This window comes from Telopea speciosissima, chromosome 4, assembly GCF_018873765.1.
Source record: "Telopea speciosissima isolate NSW1024214 ecotype Mountain lineage chromosome 4, Tspe_v1, whole genome shotgun sequence".
Taxonomy (NCBI): domain Eukaryota; kingdom Viridiplantae; phylum Streptophyta; class Magnoliopsida; order Proteales; family Proteaceae; genus Telopea; species Telopea speciosissima.
The window spans coordinates 10,036,122-10,061,750 of NC_057919.1; the positions used below are offsets into that span (position 1 = coordinate 10,036,122).

The following is a 25,629-nucleotide window of genomic DNA, read 5'->3' on the forward strand; positions in this document are numbered from 1 at the left end:
ATAGAGATTGTCTTCTTCACTTAAAAAGTGTCCCAATTATATCCTTTTTGGTTGAAGGGAAATGCTAATCTTATTCATTTTGTATGGCTCAATTTGTATCTTACAATGGTTTACCCCTCCCCCCCAAAAAAAAAAAACTGTGTCTCACATACACTTAGATAAAATTTTCCGCAGCACGAATTTTCTTACTACACGTATAAATGTAGGTGTTGAAATAGAATCCCGCTCCAATTGAAAAGAGTATTTTGATTAAAAAACTAAGGGATGTTTGTGAACCCATAGGAGAAGGGGATTATTCCGTTTCAATGCATTCTATTACGGGCATTAGGAAAAAATTTCCCTATACAATCCAATCACAAATCAGAAAATAACATTTTTATTTATGAATTATTCCTTGCGTTCAACGTATTCAGATCTTGATGATCCCATGTGACGTGTTCAAGGATAAGGCTGAGTTTGTTGTTGTTTGATCCTATGTGTCGTGTTCAGATAGAACATATATATGAGGTTAGTAAATCCCTATGATAAATATTTTTATAAACAATTATAATTTTTTTTTTTTTAAAAAAAATAATAATTTCAAGTTTCTTCCTCACCTTTGATCTTTGAAAATGAGAAAGAAATTGCTAGTTAACAGTGTTCAATATCCATCCTTTTTGGTCTTAAGCTCCTAATTAAAAACTAATTAATCACTTCTCTTTTTTTTTTTAAAAAATTACACGTGTAACACACACCACAAACGCTAAAGCCAAAAGAGAAGGTTTAGAAGGTTTTTCGCCAATTTTTATCCTCTCCTGTTACAGCACAGTGCTGTAACGCATTGTGCGACGGTATCCTCTCCTGTTAACAGTGTTCAATATCCATCTTTTTTGGTCCTAAGCTCTTAATTAAAAACTAATTAATCACTTCTCTTTCTTTTAAAAAAAAATTACACATGTAACACACACCACAAACGCTAAAGCCAAAAGAGAAGGTTTAAAAGGTTTTCCGCCAATTTTTATCCTCTCCTGTTACGGCACAGTGCTGTAACGCATTGTGCGATGGCTACAGAGGTCTTGTGCACTATGTGGGGTCCGTTATGCCACATGGCCTTTGCAGCGCCGCATGATGTGTTACAGCACCGTACTGTAACATGAGAGGATAACGATTCGTTTTCCGCCACTAGATGATCAGAAATGGGGAGACAGTTGACTTATTAGAAAGGAGGAAATGGTGTGAGCCAATAGGGTAGTATTGGAATTTAACCAGCCATATATGTATTTTTTTTTTTTTTTTTTGGCATGATCAGCGTGAACTGATGGGTAGGTAGGTAGGGAAAGAATGTAGCTTAGAAAAAAAAAAAGGGAATACTTTTTTTTTGCTAACTTATGACCGCCCCCAACCCCCTGAATGACCTAAATGACCGTCCTGTCCCACCTCATGTGTCTGGACGTAGCCTGCATTCCACTTGGGCAGTAAACATCAAATCGAGATCCTCTACTTCCACCTACCCGTATTGTCGTGTGCACCCCAGACACAGCAGGGCAGCAAAAATACCGCTTTACCCTTGCCCAAGTGCCTTGCTTGAGCGGGGGTAAAGCGGTATTTTTTGCCTTGCTGTGTGTGAGGTGTACGGCAGAACCGGGCAAGCGGAAGTAGAGGATCCGGAACATTTCCCCATTTATGTTAATGTGAATTTGAATTTGAATAATGAGAATATGCAATATCCATCTGGTTAGTCTTATTTACATAAATAGAAAAGAAACCATTAAAACAGTCATAGAAGGCACGAAGCAGGAAGGAAGGAAGAGAGAGAGAGAGAGAGGGAGAGAACTACAAGGATGACGTTCGAGTGCTGATGTGTAAGGGTGGCCAAGAGTATATAAATAAGATAGAGGAACGCATTTTGGATTTCACCAGCGAATAACAACACAAGAGAAATTTGTTCCTTTGGGATTCCAAGTCTCCCACTATTCCTTTGAGATTTCAAGTAAGAGGAAGAGAAGAAATGGCGGGGGGAGATTTGCAGGATCCGTTGCTTCATAATTATAAGGAAGAGGATATAGAGGAGATAAGGAGTTGCAGTCAATTCTTGAAGGAGTCATTGAAGGAGAACAAGAAGTTGTGGTACCTGGCCGCTCCTGCTATCTTCACCACCATCGCTCAATACTCTCTCGGAGCCGCCACTCAAGTCTTCGCCGGCCACCTCACTACGCTCGAGCTTGATGCCGTCTCCACCGAGAACATGGTCATCGCCGGCCTTGCCTTTGGCATCATGGTATGTACTCTATTAATTTCTGTTTGCATTCCATATAGATTGGTTATTTGGTCTTCTTGGGCCATGCATGAATGAAGAACTTGCCACCAATGCAATGGTGAGACTAGGTAACTTGGACTGGTGGATCCGGCTCCTCTCCAATGAGCACGCCAGCCCAATGAGGCAACCGATGGTCATGCATTGGGATGTGTGCCAGGCAGTCCAACTGTTGGATGCCTCATTGGACACTCATTGGGCGGATGCCTAAAGGAGAGGAGCCCAACGCTGCAAATATTTTTTTTTTTTTTTTTTTTTTGGGAACAGGAGTTATCCGGCTTTTGGCCAACTAAATCCCCCATGGCTCGTGTACGACCCGCAACACTCGAACTGGAGATACTGGGGCCCCCATGTTCACTAGGGAGTTTCTTCTCAGGTGGGTGGCCCCAAGGGGGGGAGGCAGAGTCGAACTCAGGACCTTCAGTTTCCTTAGGCCTCGTCCCTTACCACTTGTGTTGCCCCTTAGGGTTTCGACGCTTCAATTGGTTTTGTGTTGTTTAGGTGGAGCCTTGAGATCCCGATCTTGAGATCAAACGGAAATTTTCATGACCATTTGTTAGGGATTTCACTGGTAAAACTCATCTTTACAAGTAATTCCAGGAAAGGGTGTTCAAGTCCATATAATTAAATCCTTATATTACCTATTTATATCCAATGGGAGATTATTTTTTTTGTCTTATGTGTAGATATATCCCAACAATCTAGTCTGCAATGGCTGCAAATTATATTTGTGTTTGATATGCATTCTTGGAATGCATTCCAGGTCGATTTCGCATTCTTGAATGATAAATATAGTTGTTTTCTATCATCCGAGAATGCAAAACCAATTTGGAATGTGTTCCAAGAATGCATACCAAACACAGCATGTATCTCAACATTTATTTATTGAATAAATTAAGGTACTAAAATGGATGGACGTGGCCGAAAATAATATTCACTTATTCCTTCAATCACTCGGTATCAGTATCAATTGAAATAAGGGCTGGAGGCAGGAAACTGACTCTCCTTCTATCTTCACATAGGCTGCGAGGAAGAAAATCGAGATCATTCTAGAAGAAGGGGAAAAAAATTGTTAGAGAAATTGAATAGGAATTATAAATGATATCTCATGATAGACAGAAGAAATAAAAAAGAAATAGAGGAGTTGAATAGAAATTATAAATGATATTTATATCATGTGAGACGAAGAAGATTTGTACCCTTTGTTAGCAATAAATAAATAAATAAGCTTTTATTTGAGGTGAATCACCTAGAAGATCACACTATTTTTTTTGTTTAGTCAACACTACATAATATTCCTTTTTTTTTCTCGTTTTGATTAGTCAACATGTCATAAATTATTTATTTATTTTTAGTGAACACTTTTAGTATGTTATTATAGAGCTACTTGGCTTGATTTTATATGATTTGTAACTTGCCTAAAGTGTCATGGTGGAGGCTTCTTCTATTTTCCTTTACTTTATCTCTTTTTAAGAATAAAAATTGCCATGACAAAAGCGTGTCCTTCTTAACTCAAAATAAAATAAAATAAAAAAACAAGATTAATTTGCAGGACCTATGTTTGGTCAGGATACTGTTACAAGACTTAAATAAAAAGGTATACCCAGAGACTGCCATCACTGTGGTGTTTAGGGAGAGTCATAATGTATGTAGTCTTACAGCCGCTTTACAGAAAGGATTTTTCCTGATTCAAATCCGTTATCACTAGGTCGTAATGGAACAACCTTATTGTTGCCACAGACCCACAAGACCCAAAAAACCGAAACACAAATTTGTTGGAGGTTTTTATATATTTTCAACCCTTGGCCCAGCCCAGTCTTCTCACTCTGGGATCTTGCACTGGCCCACAATTCATGGGTTGTGTTAGCTTCTTGGGTTTGTTCTAGTTGTTAGAAAGAATCCCACATTAAAAAATTTAGGGATTTAGATGTCTTGAGATACCAGTTGGGTCTCTCCACCAAACAACATCAGTTTTTGGATTGAATACTTCAACACTAGTCTCATTCTCTCTTCCTTTTTATCTCAATTTTTGCAGTGGGGAATGGGAAGTGCACTTGAAACACTATGTGGGCAAGCATATGGAGCAAAACAGATACACATGTTGGGTATATACATGCAACGTTCATGGGTTATCCTCACCTTGATGTCTTTCGTCCTGATGCCCATCTACTTCTTTGCTACTCCAATCTTAAGATTCTTCGGCCAAGACGAAGAGATTGCGGTGCTAGCCGGAACATTCTCGCTTTACATGATCCCTCAATTGTTCGCGTACGCGCTAAACTTCCCAATGCAGAAGTTTTTGCAGGCACAAAGCAAGGTCATGGCCATGGCATGGGTGTCTGGGCTTGCACTAGTATTCCATATCTTCCTGTGTTGGCTCTTAATTGTGCAATTCCAACTTGGGGTGGTTGGTGCAGCAATTGCACTCAATCTGTCTTGGTGGATAGTAGACTTGGGCCAATTTGTTTACATTGTCATGGGCTATTGTCCTGGAGCTTGGACCGGGTTCAGTTGGGCAGCCTTCAGTGACTTGGGAGCCTTTGCTCGTCTATCTATTGCATCTGCCATTATGTTGTGGTAAGAGACTAAGATCACCCTAACTCAGTGAGTCAGTGAGTCACTCAATGAGTTGACTCAGTCTTGTGTACTGCAAATTCCCCTGTTTCTCCGTTGTTTACAAACAATTGATTCATTTCATCTTTGATCAAAACAGCCTTGAATTCTGGTATTACATGTTGCTTGTGGTGTTAGCCGGCAGCTTGAAGGATGCACAGACTGCAGTGGCTGCCATTTCCATTTGGTAAAGTTTTTTTGAAATGCTTTTCTTACTCTTTATCTTTGTTCTTTGTGTGTAGCCACCTTAAGTATAGCTTTCTTGACATTCTCCTCTGTTTATTTATCCATGAAATGCAGTATCAACCTTAATGGATGGGAGCTCATGATCTTCCTAGGTTTCAATGCAGCAATTAGGTAACAAAATTTTCCCCTGCCATAGATCAGAAGAAATTTCAAGAGGGGGGAAGGGGGTTCTTAAGTTTGTTCTTATAATCTCCTTATTGTTACAGTGTGAGGATCTCAAATGAACTTGGAGCAGGAAGGCCAAGAGCGGCGAAATTCTCAATAATTGTGGTGGTTCTAACTTCAGCATTGATAGGTGTAGTGTTCCTCACCACCATCTTGTTTCTCAGGAATGTATATGCTCTTCCCTTCACAAGTAGTCCTGAGGTTGTCGAAGTTGTGTCTCACCTTGCCGTCCTCTTCGCCTTTACCTTGTTGCTCAACAGTGTTCAACCTGTTCTAACAGGTCTGTAAACTAAAGCAACAATATTTACTTTCGATTCTCAACAACTTCTATGATTTACTTTTGTGATTTGATCTCTGATTTCTTTAAATTTTTTGGAATAATGTCTTGGTTTCAGGTGTTGCTGTAGGAGCAGGATGGCAATGGTTGATTGCTTATGTAAACATTGGATGTTACTATGTTGTGGGTCTTCCTCTTGGGTTCTTGCTTGGATCTAAATTGGACTTGGGAGTAGAGGTAACACTCTTCATGAATCATAAGCCAATTGCATTCATTTCCATCATTTTGCAATTTAGACTTGGGTTCTAGCTATCTAATCAATTCTGTGAGGAGGTTGAGATGTTCAAACTACTGGGAATTAATGACTACATCCACCCGAGAGAGCCAGAGATTTTCAAGTAAACCTGAAAAACTCTCTACAACACTCTCCACCTCACAAAATAAATTTCCCTTTGCTTGTATCTAGAGTTTTCCCCCACAGAGACAATATATGAGGAACTCAAAACTTTAATCCACACACAATTGCAATTCTACCTCTGTCCATGTAATAGACCTAAAAAACCCAACCCAATTACAACGACAATCCCAATAATAATTATGTGGAGTCGCAATATACAAGACATACCCAACCCCAACACTTTGCCCCGCATGTACAGTGTGGGATAGATCATCATCTGTTGAAGGTCCTAACAGTGTGAATGGATCATCTTTTAAATGACAGGGAATATGGGCTGGGATGATAGCTGGTGTTGCCTTGCAAACTGTTATCCTAACAAGCATCACTTTTGGAACAAACTGGAGTAAAGAGGTCTCTCTCTCTCTCTCTCACACACACACACACACACACAGGGTTTGGGGTTTAATGTCTTTCTGCCTATCTGTTACAGGCTCAGGCTGCAGAATCTAGGATAATGGAATGGGGTGGATCAGTAAAAAACCCAGTTGAAAGTATTAAGGTTTGTAATCAAATTGATCCTTACACAACTTGTTTCACTGATCATGATGAGAAATTTCCCCCTTTCATGAACCTAATTAGTTGCTCTGTTTCTTGTGGCAGGATTTCAAGTCATCAAATGATAGAACAATTTTGGTGTAATCAGTAATTTTGATGGACAGTACCATAATTATTTTCTTCGTCGAAGATTTGAGGATCATATGGTAACTTAAATTACTGCATCCAGCTGCTCTACCTACAACTGATGTTCAATTAAGTACTAGAGGTTTTCTGGCATTTTGAGATTGCTGTGGTTTTCGCTACGGAAAATTTGAGTGATTCCTCAAATGAAGATGATGATCATGGATGTCACTGTAATATTATGTTTTTTTTCTTTCTATTAACATGTATACTATCAGAATATATAATAGTGAGGAGAAAAGCAACACAAGCAACACAAAAAAGATCAAGAACAAGAACTAAAAAGGGTGGAAATGTTGACAAAGATCTTCTTGTTTACTTTGCTGAAGTGTTGTTCAAAGTTTATAGAATATGAATTTCTCCAATGTGTGGTCTTAATGTGGTCTCTTTTTCCTTTTTTATCCTATCCAATGTCACAGACCAAAGGAGCATCTGGTTCAAAGCTGAAATTAGAGCATTATAACATCGAGGCCTTTACCTTCTAGATGTGCTCAACTATAAAAACAATGCCCATCAATATATAGAACACTCTCATATGCCAGTTCAAGTTTCTGTTAGAAATATAATGTAACAGGCAAGTCTATAAGACTTATCTGTTTATATGGCAGTTTGTACGTCTCCGAAATATCCTTGTAGAAGTTGAAGTAGGGATTATTAGCATCACAATACACCTTCTTATATCACCAAAATTGAAGGTTGTAGAGTTGAGTCGTATTGAATACTTTCCTCAAGGTTTTTAAATGCCCCAATTTGTACACCCCGAAATGTAATTATATCAGAAAATCCGAAGGAAATACTGTTTAACTCACAGAATATAAATTGAATCTTAATATTTTAAAATCATTTAAAATTTCAATAGTTTTTCTCAAGAAATAAAAATTTTCTCTCAGCTCCGAAAACAATATTGAATAGAATCCAACCCAAAGATGAACTAAAGCAATAAAGAAACAAAAAGGACTCACCCAATGCATGAGCCTCCCGTCAATGTGGGGTCTGGGGAAGGTCATATTTAACGTAGTTTTACCCTAGTTTTTTCAAAAAGTCTATTTCTAAACTCGAACACGTGACCACTTGGCCACACTGAAGCAACCTCTATCATTGCACCAAAGCCCGCCCTCGAACTAAAGCAATAAACTACTTAGCAAAATTGAGAATCAAATAAATCTACAAATTGAAAAAAAAAATTTGCGTTTTCAGGATAAGCAGAAAAGATAATTTTACCTGGAAAAAAAAAACCAGAGAGAGAGAGAGAGCATGGTTTGAGGTATTGGATCGGATCGGCCGATTTTGGCCAGATCGGATTGGTATCGGCCGAGACCGATCCCGATACCGATCCAATCTAGCTGTACGGACAGGGGTAAGAATGTAAAAAAAATAATTTTTTTATGAGAAAACAGGGACAAAAGTATCATATTTGCCGGAGTTTGGGCGATCCCAATCCGTATCAACTGATGCGATCCCGATCCGATCTGATCCAGCCAATACCGAGATCACGAACCATGAGAGAGAGAGGGCGCGTAGCGGCGTAGGATGGGTAGGTTGTGTAATCATGTAATTTTTTTCTCTTGGTGTACACGTCTCTCTCTCTCTCTCTCTCTCCCAACGATTTCGGAACTGATAGTCGAACTAAAACCGTCGGAACAGAAATTTCTGGTCGTATAAAGGAACTGAGGAAGACTGGAAGAGGCAGAGCGGCGCACAGCCGAATCTGCTGCTGCCGAAGGCGATGGGAGAAGTGGAGACGGAGAAGGACTCGTCATACTCATCGGCTCATGATCTCATCCCCTACAAATCGAAGGAAAATAAACTGCTCGAATTTTCCAATCGTCTCAACTTTCTAGCTATCTCTCGTTAGACCTTCCAACAATCCAATCAACTCTGTCAAGCTATGCTCTGAATCTCTCTCTGATCAGTACGATTTACAACTAAGGTAAGTAGGTAACACCCGAAGATGTGTATCTCTCCTCTCTAGTATTTGATTTTAATCTCTGCTTTCTCTCTGGTTCTATCTCTAGGGTTTGTTCAGCTTCACTCCGTTAGTCTCTGTTTTTTTGGGGTTTTTCTAATCACTCACAACCAGGTCTCTTACATCATCTGTTTCTTCATCTATAAATATTCTCTTTGCATTTTAGAAAATAATTGTAATATGCATTGATGTTATCTGCTTTTCTTCCTCTTAACTTTGATTTTGTTATTACTGTTTGTGCAAATGTTCATGTTGATTTCGTTTATTTGGACCCAAATGGAAGAAGTGAAGCATCTACCTTCTGAGATTATTTCAGACATATTGTCAAGGCTCCTCATTGAGTCTATTGTGCGATTCAAAAGCGTGTGTAAAAGCTGGTTCAGTTTGATAGAACACCAATCGTTCTTTGAATTGCATCTTAAAAGATCAACTAATCGACCACACCGCCTAATTCTTTGCCAATGCTCGCAAGCAGGTAAGATACTTTTATTAGACAGAGATAAAAAGAACGAAAATATATGTGGAAAGCAAGGGAAATTGTTTTGAACTATATTTGGAAGTATGGGAAGCAAGAAAAAAAAATGGAATTTTGTAATTGTTGGGTCTTGCAATGGTTTGCTCTGCCTGGTTTCTCGCTTCGGCATTTATGATGTGCATGGCATGTTCATATGCAATCCAATTACAGCAGAGTGTGTGATGTTGCCAGTAGGAGGTGAGCGTGGTTTGAATATAGGTCAAATTGGTTTTGGCGTGGATTCCACAGGCAAGCACAAGGTGATTCGACTCTATTCCTCTGAGTGTACTAATGATAGGCATTTTGTGCTGAAGTGTGAAATTATTACATTAGGTGAAAGTTCATGGAGAAATATAGCGATCCCGTATCAGTTAGATCGTAACCAATTATGTATTAGAAGAGAATTTGGTATTCATGAATGGGGTACTCTGTTGCATTGCGAGTAAGAAGCTCCCCCCCCCCCCCCCCGCGGTTCATCGTCGCAGGCAATCATCCTTGTTTTTGATCTCCATGATGAGAAGTTTTGTACTATAGAGTTCCCTCCATCTATAGAGTTGCCAAGTTATTCTAATTTGAGGTTAACTGTTATAAAGGGTTACTTGGCCTTGTGTTATCGTGATGATGATGAACCATTTGTCATTCGTATATGGTTCATAGAGATTGACAAGTTGAAGGGCAATAAGCTATACCAAAAATATAGTTTTAATGTAGTTAGGACATGGTCAAATGAAAACTGCAGTTTTGATCTTGTGGGTATGTTGAGCAATCACATGCTCTTGTACAAGATAAATGACTGTGGTTCTTACTTCGCCAGAAATGATGACTCACCAGATGGAACAATGCATTGTAGCCATCTTTTTCTGTATTCTTTAACGAAGAAGAAATTCATGCCTGTTGGGGTGTCTGGAGCAATTCCAATGTTTTTCGAAGCAAAAAGTTTTGTTCCAAGCCTTGTATCTCCTTTTGTTATTGATCGTGGCAAGTCAAAGAAAGATATTACTAGCTACACAGTTATATCCTTCTCTTGCCCTCCCCGCTACTCTCTATTTTCAGATTAGATTGACAACAATGTAAAATATTAATAAGAGTTTTAGATCTTCATTTTCCTATTGTTGTGACCCATTCTTCACCAAAATCTCTTGTGCTCCAGTTGTTGGCTATCAAAATTAGTCTTGAATAAGAGTTTTCTTTTATCCATCTTGGTTTTTGTAGAATCATGATTTCTTTGGTGGTGGTTCATTCATAGTAATATATATATGTTGCATTCATGTCGATTTCGTTTATTTCTTTTAAGGATCCAAATGAAAGAAGAAGTTAAGCATCATCATCTACCTTCTGTGATTATATCAGACATATTGTCAAGGCTCCCCATAGAGTCTATTGTGCAATTCAAGAGCGTGTGTAAAAGATGGTCCAGAGTGATAGAACACCCATCATTCGTTGAATTGCAACTTAAAAGATCAAGGAATCAACCACACCGCATAATTCTTTGGGAATACCCGAATGCAGATAAGTGGATCTCCATGCAGCCAATCATCCTTGTGTTTGATCTCCATGATGATAAGTTTTGGACTATAGAATTCCCTTTATCTATAGAGTTGTCCGATTATTATGAATTGGACCTAGCTTCTATCAAGGGTGATCTAACCTTGTATCATCATCATCTTCTCAGTGATGGATCATTTGTCATTCGTATATGGTTCATAGAGATTAACAGGTCCAAGGGCAATGAGTTGTACCGATATTATCATATTAATGTGGTTGGTACATGTTCTAATAAAAATTATGATTTTGATCTTGTGGGTGTGCTGAGCAATCAAATGCTCCTGTACAAGGTAGATGACACGTATTATTCTCGCCGCCGCCAAGAAGACCCAGAGTTGAATCACAGCCTTCTTTTTGTCTATTGTTTAGAGAAGAAGCAATTGATGCGTATTGGGGTGTCTGGAGCAATTCCAATGTGGTTCCAAGCCTCGAATCTCCTGGTCGAGTTCTATTTGATCACAATAAAAGGATGTATGCAATCTAACTTTGGTAAAGGATACCATATGAGTATGTTCCCAAAGAACAGAAACGAACTATAAAATAATTAAGCCTCTGGCTCAAAGTTGAAATTGGACCATTATAACACTTGGGCCATAGAACATGCCACAGATTGTTTTAACATGAAATTTCTCGATTCTTCTCTACTGTTAGATCCACCAGTATGAATTTTACCACCTCCGTAATTTTTACTTCTAGTGAAACTCTCTCATGAGTGATGCTTCCACTAGGAGCATTCCCATAGAAGTACACCCATTTACTAATTAATCAGCAAAAAGCTGATGTTGCAACACAGAAGACCATGTGGATCAATCGTCTGTCAAATTTCAAAGAAAAACTCAAATTATACAGCTGACTGTTAGTAACCATACCTTACCAGCTAAAATCACCTGCTATCAAACAGTACCTTACTGCTTTAACAGTAGCATCTTACTACATCAAAATTTTGATTACATACCAAACTTTTGCAGCCGCTGTGCCTTAAGAATATTCACCAATTGACGATGGAATATGCTTCGGACCATCAATGTGTTCTTAACCCAAGGCACATAATTGAACACATCTACAGCCTACAAGTAGGATTATAATCAAATGGGAAAAAACCTAAAATACGGACCAGACTGAACTGAAAACCTCCCTGAAAGAGATAGGTTTGAACACAAGGAAATCTATCGCCTCCTCATGCCCCTTCCACGGCCACGGAAAGCAGCTCCACCACGTCCTCGGCCACCCATTGCACTTGCAGCAGCATCACCTTGTGCACTCTCTGACTGCATTTTTAAACAAAGTTCATAAACAGTAAATCAGAGCACATTTTATCCACAGCAACCATAGTTCTTTTTATGATATCTTGGTTGCATAAACTTATTTGGGAATAATGTGGCTAACTGAAGCTCATTTTGCCACATAGGTTATTTATTTGTTTATATAACAGTTGGATAAGTGAGGAATGGCGTGGATGGGCCACAAATTGAGAGAATATCTCAAGCATATGGCCACAATGTACAAGGCCTTTCACCTTGTTTTTTAAATGGTTTCTGTACTGCACTTAGTACTAAAGAAAGAAACTTTTTTAAAGCATTGAGATGGTGAAGAATCTAAAGGCCGTACCCAGTGCACAAGGCTCCCACGTTTAGCAGGGTCTGGGGAGGGTCAAATGTACGCAGCCTTACCCCTGTTTTCAGAGAGGCTGTTTCCAGGAATCTGATTCATCTAAAAACAGACCCATCCATAGTTAGATGATGATACAAACAATATTGTCCACCAAATTTCAGCCCCATTAGACACCGTCACATGGCCCAAAAGCTGTGTCAGTTGAAATGCTATCCAACTGAAGCTCAGTGGGAACCTTCCTCTTTCCCGTCCACCTCCCCCCTCCCCCCTCCCCCCTCCCCTGCTTTTTTCTTCTTCTTTTTTGTCCCCTGAAACCAAATATAAGTTTTCAGCCTTCAAAATTAAGAATATATTAATTTCACATTACCTGGGGATTTTTCACCATCTCATCCACGCTTAGAATAAGGGAAGCAGCCTCGGTCGCAGCATTTATGGCATTTATCTGCAAAGATGATTATCATAAACAAGTCATGATTGAAAATGGCACAACACCTGCCCGAGGGGATGCAAGTAACCACGAAATACCTTCACAACTGCTGGCTCCCATACAAAGTTGGCAAATAAATCTGCAATTCCACCAGTGTTGATGTCTACTCCATAAAGTGCACCCTCGCCTGTGATTATCCTCATAAGCATCATTCAGAAGAAACTTCGTTTCTAAATATAACCATCCCTAACTAAACTGATGTTCATAACCATCCATAACTAAACTGATGTTCATAACCATCCAACTAATTGAATGAGGCAGGGAAAGCTGAGAAGAAGTTCTTGGCCTAGGGATGAAAGAATATTATGGATTTGGTGGTCACAATCATCGGATCCAGTCAATCTGGGCAAAGTTAAAAGTGCAGTATACAGAGAAACAGACTCAATCCAAAAAGTCGAAAGCTAACCAGAAGGAAGTGCATGCTTCTGTCTGAGTTTGTTCAATACATCAGTCGCATCAAATCCAGCATTATCACAGAGTTGCCGGGGAATGACCTGTAGAATAAGTGCATAAAATTGACACCACCATATACGCTTGTAAGTTGTAACCATATTCATGAACAGCTCAATGAATACATAGAAGCCAAGAGCTGGACAAACCAGTCTTTTTTAAGCAAACTATAAACTTGAATTCTCTCTTGGAAAGAAAAAAGATACAACGGTAATGCAACAAGAAGCATATAAATTATACAATTACAGACAGCAGTCAAGGAAATAGCCCATGACATCCTAGGTTGTATCCATAATTTAATAGAACACTAACCAAAGAGAATGATTTATAGTCCACAGCTCTATGGTGCTCACATACAGAATAGAAACAAGAGTGAGATGGCGCCACCACCCAATGGCATTCCAGTTTGTAGTTACAGTAGGTCAAAACTTAACTTAGCAAGATCACTCTATCAGACCTTTGAACCTGTATTACTCTCGAGAACTTTTCCCAAAACAACACAATGTGAATAGTAATCCAATTTTTGTTGGATTAGTGTACCAGAAAACCTCTTATGCATTCCAGTGTACAGTAATGATTTATACAGCATAATTAGCAGAAATGCCAATTATGTCCAGATGAGATTCCAATTGAAGTATGAAAACCCTAGAAGGTTGTAGGGTCTATTGGTTAACCAGTCTATTTAACAGAATTATGAACTCAAGGAAGATGCCAAATGAGTGGAGGAGAAGCATTGTAATCCCAATCTACAAAAAATAAAGGTGATATCCAAAACTATAATAACTATAGAAGCATAAAGCTAATGAGTCACACTATGAAACTGTGGGAGAAGGTTATCGAAGCACGTTTGAGAAGAGAGACTCATATCTCGATGAACCAATTTGGCTTTATGCCAGGTAGATCCACTACAGAAGCTATCTACTTATTGAGGAGGTTTATGGAAAGATATAGAGATAGCAAGAAGGATCTCCATATGGTCTTTATCGACCTAGAAAAAACATATGAGCGGGTCCCTAGATATTTAATCCAACAAGTTCTAATTAAGAGGGGGTGTCAAGTAAATATGTGGATGCCATTAAAGATGTATGAGGGCGTGGTGACTAGTGTGAGATCTGTGGGAGGTCAGGACAAGGAATTCCCAATTACGATTGGATTACATCAAGATTCAACCTTAAGTGCTCACCTTTTTGCGCTTATCATGGACGATATAACCAAGAGCATTCAAGACGAGGTCCCATGGTGTATGCTCTTCGCCGATGATATCGTTTTGGTGGATGAGACAAAAGAAGGGATTAACTCTCTAAGTTAGAGCTTTGGAGGTCAACCTTGGAAACAAGAGGCTTTAAGATTAGTAGAACGAAGACGGAGTATATGATGCATAATTTTAGTCACACCATAATGGATACCGATATAATGTGAATTGAGGAAAGAGAGATACCGCAAAATGACTATTTTCGATATTTGGGGTCAATCATAAATAAAGATGGTGACATAGAGGATGATGTTTCAAAGAGAATTGAAGTGGAATGGATGAAGTGGAGAGGTGCGTCCGGAGTACTATGTGATCGACGCATTCCTTTAAAGCTTAAAAGAAAGTTCTATAGGACTGTTGTTCGATCAGCCATGATGTATGGGACAGAATGTTGAGCAATTAAGAAGTATCATATTGAAAAGCTTTGTGTAGTAGAGACGAGGATGTCAAGAAGGATGTGTGGAAAAGTAAGGAAGGATACAATACGAAATGAACATATAAGAGCGGACTTGGGAGTTGCCCTGATCAGTGACAAGCTCCGAGGGAGTCGTTTAAGATTCCAATTGAAGGAGCTAAAAGAGCTAAGAGCAAACCTAAAATGACCAAAGGAGAAGTGGTGAGGAAGGACATACATAGTCTAGTTCTGGTACCAAGTATGACCTCGGACAAAGCCTATTGGAGGGCAAGGATCCATGTCGCAGACCACATGTAGCTGAGAATCTCCCGACTTGCCAAGTTGTGCCTCTTTCCTCTTACTATCTTTCATCTTTCATCTTTCTATTTAGGTCACACCTTTCATTTGTCTTTTTCTTTTCTTCATTTCTCATCTCTTTCCACATTCCTCTTTTCCATGTATTCTTCCCCTTTTAGGTTAGAACTCTATTTTCCCTACTTTGTTTTGTTTGGATCCATGTAGCCAACCCCATTAAGTTGGGATAAGGCCGAGTTTGTTGTTGTTGTTGTAATTAGCAGAAATGCTAAGGAGCTCCAATCCCCCCCACCCACCATATATATATATATATATATTGAAATGAAATAAAATAATATCCCTTACCATTTAAAATCAGGCAAGTGCAGAGCAAACCTAAGAATTTTTTAGGTCTATCTATTTTTGAGAAGGCCAAAACTAACTATTACAGAAAGGCAGCCTACTGTGATAGCTTTAAATATTCCCAAGCCAAATATGCAACCACATTATCATCCTCTGTGCAACATAGATTATAGGCACAAAGTTTTTGCACGGCCCATGTATGAAGAACTTCCTCAACGACCCACCTTATTGTGGCAAGTGGAATGATGATGTGGCAATTCTGACCATTGGATAGAAAGTACATAGTCTGGATCAGCCGATCAGCCACGTGTCAAATTTAAAAGCCTAATTCAATCAAACACCCTCCCGCGTGCTGGCATGCATCCCCATCTATGTCCATGCACACTTACGGTACTCCAGCCACTGTTGTGCACTGTCCCATGGTCTGAATTTCCAAAGCTCTATTTTGCCACTTGGCAAACTCTATTAGGGCAGAAATTTGACATGTGAGCAGGGGACCTCGGACCTACCTGTCCACAAATTTTGGGACTATGCGGCTGCCATGTGGCAGATAATTGGCCCGTAAAGGAATTCCTCCTTACATGGGTCCTGCAGAAAACTGGCCCCTTTATTATAAGAAAACAATACCTAGAAGGAACAACAGGGGACATAGTTCCAAACAAACAAAGATCTTCTATCGATAAAAGTCTTAGCCAATGAGTTCACTAAAACCCATTGTTTCCACTATTTAACAACACTAGAGGATATTTAATGAAGTTATTTCCAGGACAAATCCTTCCTCATCCATTCTATCTCTTTCATCAAATTGTATCCTCTCAATAAGGCTTATTTGAGTTTGAGTTTTTTTATAGGCTCTCACAATCACTTTTAGAGAGAGAGAGCAAGTTTTGGAGACTATTTGATTCTCCACAAGATTTATTTTATAAAATATGCACATAAGATGCATATAAGTGATGCAACCTGTGTTCAAAACCCTCACTGTAGGTCGCCTACTAAAATAAAATATTACACGGTTATCCCCTATGAACCCTTATTATACCAAAATCTTGGTTGGGTTCTGGTTCATCCCAGCCTGGTTTCCAGATCAGTAATGTCAATCCAGCAATGATAATGCTACTGCATCAAAAGAACATAAAGTGGATGAGTAGCACAACTAGAAGAGATAAATAAAAATATGAATTCCTTGAATATGCAAACTATCCCTCCTTATCAGTACATCTAGTTCCCTCCACTGTACAATAAATGGTAGTACAGATATGAATTCCTTAGGTTTAACAATAAATATGTATTAACAAGGTTGAATGGCGAAACAGGATTCATGGTTTTATGTAGCCGATCCCATTTAGTTGGGAAAAGGTTCATTGAGTTTTCTCCAGGACAGTCATTACCCCAACCCTCTCTTGCATCAATGGAATCCTTTATTATAATTGAGAGAGAAAGAGAGAGAGAGAGAGGCTATTCTTTTGGGTGGCTTTTTTCTTTCAACAAGAATCTTTTTTTAATGCAACATAAGATGCCTATGGCAAAAGCAACCACATAGAAAAAACATTCCTAAAACCATGATTATTGGTAAACCAAGACAATCATGTCTTTTCTCAAAAATAAAAAATAAACAATTTTGGGCACCAAGCTAATATATAACCCAGTCCCAAGCATTACAAACAGCTTTATGTCGGTAGCTGTTAACTTTATTCTCACAAGTCAAGATCTGTCTGTCAACTAGCTACTCAATAAGTCAATAACACTGTCACCACTGAAACCCTTCTGAATTAACCAAAGATAATAAATTCGGCTAAATCTCCAGACCAAATTTATTACCCATCAGAGAATATAGAAAGAGCTTATAACATCAAAATACCTACCTCAAGTGCTTTTGCATAGGAGTTGATGAAAAGCTGTGATTTCCCAGCTATTGTCCGTGCATGCTGCCTCAAATACCGACTAATCTCCATCTGCCACAAGAAGAATAGGCTAAATGGCCAAGTCTCAAGAGTTCAGAAAAAGTTAGGAATGAAGTTTTCTCTAGAATAAGTAGCATACATCTATAGCACCACCACCAGCTACAACAGTAGAGTTCTTTAGAGCCCTTCGGACTATCATAATGGCATCATGTAGACTTCGCTCAGCTTCATCAATAAACTGAAAATAAGCAAAAGGCTTAATAACCCACAAATAAATTATAGAAACAACAAATTGTTATGCTCTTTAAGCAATAACAAACCTGATCTGCTCCACCTCGAAGAACAATTGTTGCTGTTTGACCCGATGGACACCCACTAAAGATGTTGTATCTCTCATTTCCAACTTGTCTTTCCTCAAAGAGCTCACATGACCCCAAGACCTTTAAACCATCAATTCATATTTCAGTTAAAATGAAGTTAAAAGAGGAAGTAGAACTGCTTCTTAAGGCTTCTGAATAGGGCAAGGACGAGATGCCATGTTAAAAACTCAAGAACATAGTTGTCAAGGCGTCCTGGCCACTCTTTTTTTCGCCTTGGTCATGTAGGCGACACCTAGGCTCCTTCTTGGTATCGGCTTAGTTTTTTACCCCCTCAACCGCTCAAGAAAGATGAATCCATTGTGGATATGATAATGGCACAACTAAGAGAGAATTAGGCATGAACCTCATCAATAATGTTGTTGACAGACGTCTGTACAGTTCCCCCAGTCGCCGCAGCAACCCGTTGCAGATCTTCCTCAGTCACACGACCAGCACAGAAAATATCTCGATCTGCAAAATACTGTTAAACAAGCAGATGATGGGCCTTTGATTTGATAATCCAGGTTTTACACAATAACAATCATTTTAGCATAGTTATGACCTGATCCTAGACTACTCTTCTACGCATGAAAGATAACTCACACTGGAAAACTTAAACTACTTTAATTTCTCTCGGTGTAAATGGCCAACAAACAATTAAAACAAAGTTTCCTGGACGGCTCCCTGAGGTAGGGGGTCCTGTACAGCCCAAAGGTCTACCATATGCAGCTCGAATGGGGCAAGATTTATATGGGCATAGCATAAAGTCCCTCACTCACAAGTCAAATTTCACCCAAAAAGGAATTGACCAATCGGAAAATAAAGATTTGAAAATCTAAGGCTATCAAGAGGGTGCAAACTAATGTATGGACTACCAAGACCAATAAATGGGAGGTATATGAGTGAATCAGGCTCTGAAATTTGACACGCGACTAATCTAGACCATGTGCTCTATATCTAAAGGTGAATCGTCACATACATTACCCATCCATGTGGCACAAAATAGGGTGGGACACAAAGAAACCCCTTCCTACCTGGGTCATGCAAAGAACCTTCTGCCAATGTAAAATATTACAGTAAAATCTATAATCAAGATATCATGCAAAATCGAAGATGCTATTTCTTATTGCTTCCTTTTGCAAATTCTAAATCCAATTAAAAAAATATTCAACATTGCACGATTTCAAAATGAGCATGAAATAAATGTCGGAAATTAGTAGAAGAGAAACACCTGTGTTGCCAGATCACCAATTGCCAATCGTGAGAGGATGATTTTAGCACCACTCTGTATAGATTTATCCAATTTATCGTAGATAATATTCCATTCAGCATCTACAATCGATTGATACTGCGAGGGATCTGAAAGCCTGCAACCAAAGCAAGCAGCAATCAGCATGATTAAATACAATACTTTATTACCTTCCCCAAAAAGAGACCAAAAAACTCTCAGACCCCCACCTGATCTCTGCATTTTCTTTCTCAGACTTCAATTCCAACTCAACATTCAATAACAGAATCTTTGGATTTTTGAACTTCTTTGGCTGCTGCTCAAAGCCAGCATAAGAAAATGTCTTCTTGAAAGCAACACCATTTACAAGAAAGGAGTCCCGCATAGTACCCCCTGGAACCTACAGCACAGAACATACTTCCTACGAGGTTAAGCTTCAAAGAACTTCAAATCCATACCAAACTCCAAACATAATTTCATTAGCTACAAGAACAGGAGGAAAGAGGATCATCACATAAATAGTCCTGCCTAAGAATTGCATACACCAGTCAGGTGAACAAAGAATGCAGAACACGAATAAAACCAAAACTTTACTCAGGTAAAAAATTAGAACTAAATCCAACCACCTTAAGCGTCAATAACCTTTAAAAATTCAACAATCAAACACATGAACACTATGAGCAATCAAATTATATCAAATAATCAAATACAAGTTGTATCAAGCAAAAGGAAGATATCAAAATGTAAGAACACAAACAGCAACTGCATAAAACAAACTAAATCAAATTTTATCATTTAATATTTTACACACATGTGAAGGCAACCAAGAACGTTGCCAACCCCCTTCCCTTCCATGTATGGCAAACAAAAGGAAAGCTAGAAGGGTAACTTCCACAGAAGATTAAAATTTTGTGAGTGGCCTTTCAGGTCAGCAACCACAAAGAAGAAAGAGATGAGGATTTTAAAACTTAAGGGGAAAATATCTCCACATAACAAAATAATTATTAGTGATAAAAGTGATGAAAAGGGAGAAAACATAGAAAAAGTAAAAAAGGGGGGAAAGAAAGAAAGATAGAGAATATAATTTTGAAGCTCAAACACCTAAATACCCTTAATGGTATTCAATTAAAAACAATAGTACCATCTAAAACCTAATACTATGTTTGGACACTTATTTTATTAATTAAAACTAATAAAACAATATAAAAAAGGCCGAACTCCAACCTGAACCAACTTCACCAGACCAAAGGTGGAATAAAAAAATTTTAAAAATACCCCTGACAAACTAGATAAAGATCAACAACAACAACAAACTAAACCTTATCTCAACTTAATGGGGTCGGCTACATGGATCCAAAAAAAAAAGGGACACTAACAATTGAAAGGTGGCAAATGCAAAGAAAAAGAAAAACAGAAGTAAGAGGAACTATGCACAGCCCAACAAGTCAGGAGAATCTTAGCTAAATGGAGCTGCTACATGGATTCTTGCCCTCCAATAGGCTCTATCCGAAGTCATGCTTGGTACAAGACCTAGACTATGCATGTCCTCCTCACAGCTTCTCCTATGGTCATTTTAGGCCTGCCCTTACCTCTTTTAGCTCCTCCGATCATGATCATATCACTCCTTCTTACTGGGGCGTCCCTTGGCCTCTGTATAACATGACCATACCACCTCAAACTACTCTCTCAAAGCTTATCATCGATCGGGGCAACTCCCAAGTCAGCTCTAATACGATCATTCCTTATTTTATCCTTCCTAGTTTTTCCGCACATCCATCTTAAATAAAGAAGGAATACATTAGGCATTAACACAAATAAAGGTTAGAAATAGGATTGAGGATGAAGGGAGGGGTATTTTGGGAAAGAAGGAAGTATGGTGACAAATAAAAAAACAACACTAGGTCTTCTTCAACCTTCGACCTTACCTATGGTCTGTGGAACAGTAGAACCAGAACAGCTTCGTTGGACAGATATAACCCAATACGTCTCGATTTAGCCTGAATTTTTAGGTATTATATCGCAACACCAAGTCCCATTGAATCCAGCAAGAATTAATCCCAGAAATCAAGTGGCATTCAAGTTATAAGCTTCTGAAACTGAAGCCAGCGGTGGTAGCAAGTTTTGCTTTTTCTCAAGAGAGAAATCTCTCAAAAGGGATGACGATTGGGGCTAAGTTTATAGTGTATAGATCATCCATAAGTGCTGATTCAAGCCCCAAAGTTTGAAATAGGTTGATGAAGAACTGTGAGAGATTAATATCTCTGTTTGCTGACCCAAAATCACACCAGGACAGCGTAACGGTAACAGGACAACAAAATAGAAGGAAGAAGGAAAAGAAACAAGAGGAGAAGCAAGGAAGGATAGAGAAGAAAGAATAACAGTGAGATATGACCCAAAAGCTGTACCTGACTGGAGAGTTGATTCGAGGAAGGAGAAGAGAGGAGAAAAGGAACTGAACCACACACAGCTACTCACACAACAAAGGTAAACCCAAATAAACTTCATTCAATCTCTAATTCCCTACAATGAGGTTACATGTATTTAAATAGGAAGAAAAGACTATCCCAAAACTGGAAATAGAAACTACTCACACCTAGGAAATTAACTCAAACAATGAAACCACTAACTTAAGAAAATCTCCTACATAGCTAACCCAAAACACGATAAAATAAACGATGACAAGATAACCTCAAATAAATACATAAATGGAGGGTGTCAAAGTTCAGGTCAAACCTGTTGGACCGACCGGTTCAGCAAAGACCGATCCAAACCCTTATTGGTTAATTTTTTGATTGTTTTTATGTACCTGTAGAAACCAGACCGACCAAACCCAATAAAACCACGAAACCAGACCGATAGTAACTAAATAAGAAACAGAATCCCCTCCCCCCCCCCCTCCAAAAAAAAAAAAAAAGGAATTTCCCATCCATTTCCATATGCATACATGTAAATTCGACACCAGACAGGATCATACCCAATAGTAGCCCGATTACAAACCAATAACCAAAAACCGAAAACTTCCTTAACAGTTTGGTTTCAGATTAGCCCAGACAGACCAAAACCAGTTCAGCCCGACCAAATCCATACCGAACCAACAGCCTGGCACCCATAAACCCTGCCACCATCATTTGGACCAAAAACACATTTTAGGACCAGTTCGTCTCTGTCTGGGTTTCCAGATCGGGTCATGTTGGTCCAGCCATGATATTGCTACTACATCATCCAGTCATATGCACTGCATCAACCCTAACCCCAAGGGCTGGGATTGATTCCATGACCACTTGATTTTAATACAGAATGTCAACGGAATGAGCCACAGGTTCAAATCCACTGCTAAATATGTTTGAACAACTGAACCAGAAAAGGAAGAAATAACTTTTCAGTTAGCCAATTCCAGGTAGCTGATGATTTTCTTGGGCCACTACCTTCCATAAAATAGAATAAGAAAAACAGATTCCAAAGGATTAATTTGTGTTGTACCAGAACAATTTGATTATAAACCATAAATATAATTCAAAGATAAATTATTTTATCAGCGTATGTGTGAAGCACGACAAAATTCAAAGCCTGTGGGTAATGGTCCCGCTCCAATAGGGATGATTCCTCACTAGGTGAAAATCAGGAATAAAAATACTTTGTAAGGCAGTTTTCGGAGATGCACTAATAAGTTATTATAAAAAAATTAAAAAAAAGGATTACAAATACTCTGGATGGGAAACTGCATACCTTCTTTATCCCAATCATATTTAGTCTATCATCATTGCCAATAGCAAGGACAGCATTCACAACCATAGAAGCAAAGAACTCCTTTTCTCCACCAATAAGCTTTGAGGAGAGTGTCGTAGCAGCACATTTGGCCAACAAGCTTTTCTTTTCTTCAAGGCTTTTTCCCTCAATACTTACTGCTAGTTCTTTTATCTTGTTAATTGCCTGACACAAAATTTAAAAGGTTCAGTATGGAGATAATCCAGCAGCACAGCAAAAGGAAAGGGGAAACTCCATAAAACATACAAGAGAGCATGCAGTTCGATAACTGCGTATCAGATTCTGAGGGTGTACTCCATCTTCAACGAAAGGCTTGGCCTCTTTCAAAAACTCCCCAGTGAGAAGTACCACAGTGGTGGTTCCATCACCAACCTGCACGCAACAAAAGGGTCGAAAACTCCAGAAGGTTTCAAAAATATGATCCCCAAAAACCTACATGGTAGTCAATGTGAGAACTCCAACACCCCCCCCCAACACAACACACACACACACACACACACACACAAGGGCAGAACGAACGAACTTTTAAGAAAATCAACTCATAAAGAGAAATGGAGCCGATGATCCACCGCAGCGATGTGCACATTGCATACATAGATCATTTAACATGTGCTCCTACAAATCCACACCTTCAAGTAGGCATTTCTCAAATTTAATGGATACTATTTAGGGTCGATCATGTAACCTAGACCATGAAGGTATCCAATACACTATTCAAGTCATATATACTCACTTGAAGAAGCCTATAAATAATTTCTTCATGAACGTCTCATAATTATTGGATACACTGAAGATACAAAGATATACCATTGACAGTGTTTTTCACAATTTTTACCAGTGAAAGAACATGTAAGATGTTCAATCATCTGGCATTAACAACATATGGAAGGTAACAAGGGCTTTGAAGGATTTCAGAATGTAACTTCATCCGCTAAAACCCAATTAAAATTGGTACTTAATCATTTCATACACTGATATGATACAAAAATAAATAATATATCATGTGATCAAACTAAATTCCAACAAGCATTATTAAAGGTTTTTAGAACACCATTTAAGTCCTGTAGACCATGTTGAACCAAATGCAGTGGATTTCTGGGTCATGGAGAACAGCTAATTCCATCCATATATTATGCTGCCCCCCCCCCCCTCCCCATAAATTAGGTAAAATTGTACCATATTTGGCAAAGGACAAAGCATAAAATACTTTACAGGGTTGATTAATTATAGACCATGTAGAATAAATCTACAAGGTATGCATAGGATAAGTTCTGACAGACAATCCTTGACCAGTCACACCTCAAACTTTGGTGTAACATCCTTTTGAACACAATTAAATTACTAGAAATCTATATGTAAATATCTTTGGTATGTACATTAGTCTGGCAGACTGTGAGTCTCCAAATAATTGAAGATCTCATTCTTTCCGAAGCGACCAGCAACTGTAGAGACTAAGTACCGCAAAATGTAGTCCCACCAACTGAATCTCTAAGAGTACAAGCATCTAACAATAAACTCCACACCGGCCCCCCAGAGGTACAACAAAGTGGCTCCGTATTCTTAATTCTTGATGCATAAGCACAATGCCGGAACTTATGCCTACATATGTAGGACCAATGGGCCCATTAACCATTTCTTCAAGTGGAACCCAGCAGAATTAAGCTTCCCGAGAGATTAGGATTTCTATCAATGAATTACATGGATGTGGAAACGTAGCAGAACACACCTAGATGAAACAAAAAGGTATTCCCTTCATGATAATATTTGCAAAACAAAAAAGATCAATCTAGCCTAAAGCTCTATAATGGATCAGACATAGGCTTAAATCTTTACTCACAATTCCGAGTATTAGTCAGTAATCATTAACAAATGTAAAAAGAGGAGTTTCTCAGATAATTATACCTCAGAGTCCTGAGACTTAGCGATGTCAACGAGAATCTTCGCTGCCGGGTGGACGATGTCGAGGAGCTTCATGATGGTAGCTCCGTCATTAGATATGGTAGTGTTACCCTTATCATCGTGTATAAGCTTGTCCATCCCTCTCGGACCTAGAGTCGTACGCACAGCATCGGCCACCACCGTGCATGCATTGATGTTGCTCACTAGCTGTGGCTTGCCTTGCGACGTATCAGTACCTTCCTTCAACAGAATGATCTGGGGTTGCTGTTCTCAAACAAGCAGACAGTGAAATACAAAATCAGAAACGAAGACTAGGGTTTAAAATAAAGATCAGAAACGTCGCAATTGTCCTTTCTTAACAGGAAATGTGAGAGAAAGAGATTTACCAGCATCGCCGTCATTGTAGCTGAAGCTTGAGTTCGAAAACTATGGAATGTCTGTGAATAGGTTAGGGATTTAAGTTGCAGTTCCTACTTCCTAGATAGATAGAGCTTTAGAGTGAAGGAAGTTGATGCAGCGGTTTCTTTTTTGAGTTTAGAGATGGGGCGAAGGAGACGGCGCCAACGAAACCTCAAAAGGCTTTTCCCCTGGCCGGCCCAAACTCAAACGCATCAACTAATGTTGCGAAACTTCAAACGGTTCATTAGTGGTTCAGGCGATGAATAGGTAGCCCACCGGCCCACCAGGACCACCAGGCCCACTATTGATGTTGATGACAGATTGATGTGTGTTAACTTTTGATCAGGGTTTTAAAATGTGTAATACGACTTGACCCACAAAATTAATTTGTGTAATCCGCAGAAGCAGTGAGTGCCGATTCCGATCCGATTTGAATTGAAATCAGTCTGATCCAAAAAATATTCCTTATAATT

General features: G+C 39.0%; 2 protein-coding genes across 4 annotated transcripts; one reads left to right on the forward strand and one right to left on the reverse strand.

Moving 5' to 3' along the window:
- The first annotated feature begins 1,996 nt into the window (after positions 1 to 1,996).
- Positions 1,997 to 6,690, forward strand: LOC122658336 (protein DETOXIFICATION 33-like). The gene is made up of 9 exons (XM_043853253.1): positions 1,997 to 2,257; positions 4,329 to 4,870; positions 5,007 to 5,093; positions 5,207 to 5,263; positions 5,359 to 5,597; positions 5,713 to 5,831; positions 6,316 to 6,402; positions 6,482 to 6,550; positions 6,652 to 6,690. Exons 1-9 carry the CDS (start codon positions 2,225 to 2,227, stop codon positions 6,688 to 6,690), a joined length of 1,272 nt encoding a protein of 423 aa, XP_043709188.1. The 5' UTR covers positions 1,997 to 2,224.
- On the reverse strand, positions 6,221 to 25,303 carry LOC122657965 (T-complex protein 1 subunit eta). 3 transcript variants are annotated; one of them, XM_043852781.1, is made up of 15 exons: positions 25,144 to 25,303; positions 24,761 to 25,021; positions 23,105 to 23,230; positions 22,820 to 23,023; positions 19,324 to 19,493; positions 19,097 to 19,232; positions 18,226 to 18,346; positions 17,827 to 17,942; positions 17,646 to 17,744; positions 17,468 to 17,557; positions 13,259 to 13,346; positions 12,891 to 12,979; positions 12,733 to 12,807; positions 11,913 to 12,022; positions 6,221 to 6,231 (listed from the first exon to the last, which is right to left on the reverse strand). In XM_043852781.1, the coding sequence occupies exons 1-14, from the start codon at positions 25,156 to 25,158 to the stop codon at positions 11,921 to 11,923; spliced, it is 1,692 nt and encodes a 563-aa protein (XP_043708716.1). In that variant the 5' UTR covers positions 25,159 to 25,303; the 3' UTR covers positions 6,221 to 6,231; positions 11,913 to 11,920. The 3 variants fall into 3 exon arrangements, with proteins under 3 accessions (XP_043708716.1, XP_043708714.1, XP_043708715.1); XM_043852779.1 differs by lacking the exon at positions 6,221 to 6,231 and having other exon boundaries at positions 11,666 to 12,022; positions 17,827 to 17,946; positions 18,230 to 18,346; XM_043852780.1 differs by lacking the exon at positions 6,221 to 6,231 and having other exon boundaries at positions 11,666 to 12,022.
- Between the last annotated feature and the right edge of the window lie 326 nt (positions 25,304 to 25,629).

Bases quoted from the DNA above. Each gene is read 5' to 3' on its own strand.
- LOC122657965 (XM_043852781.1), bottom strand. The intron at 17,558-17,645 runs GTATGCTACTTA...TTCTTGTGGCAG, and splicing joins CTGGTGGTGGTGCTATAGAT to ATGGAGATTAGTCGGTATTT. The intron at 12,023-12,732 runs GTAATGTGAAAT...TTAAAAATGCAG, and splicing joins AGATGGTGAAAAATCCCCAG to TCAGAGAGTGCACAAGGTGA.
- LOC122658336 (XM_043853253.1), top strand. From the start codon at position 2,225: ATGGTCATCGCCGGCCTTGCCTTTGGCATCATG. The intron at 2,258-4,328 runs GTATGTACTCTA...CAATTTTTGCAG, and splicing joins GCCTTGCCTTTGGCATCATG to TGGGGAATGGGAAGTGCACT. The intron at 6,551-6,651 runs GTTTGTAATCAA...TTCTTGTGGCAG, and splicing joins ACCCAGTTGAAAGTATTAAG to GATTTCAAGTCATCAAATGA.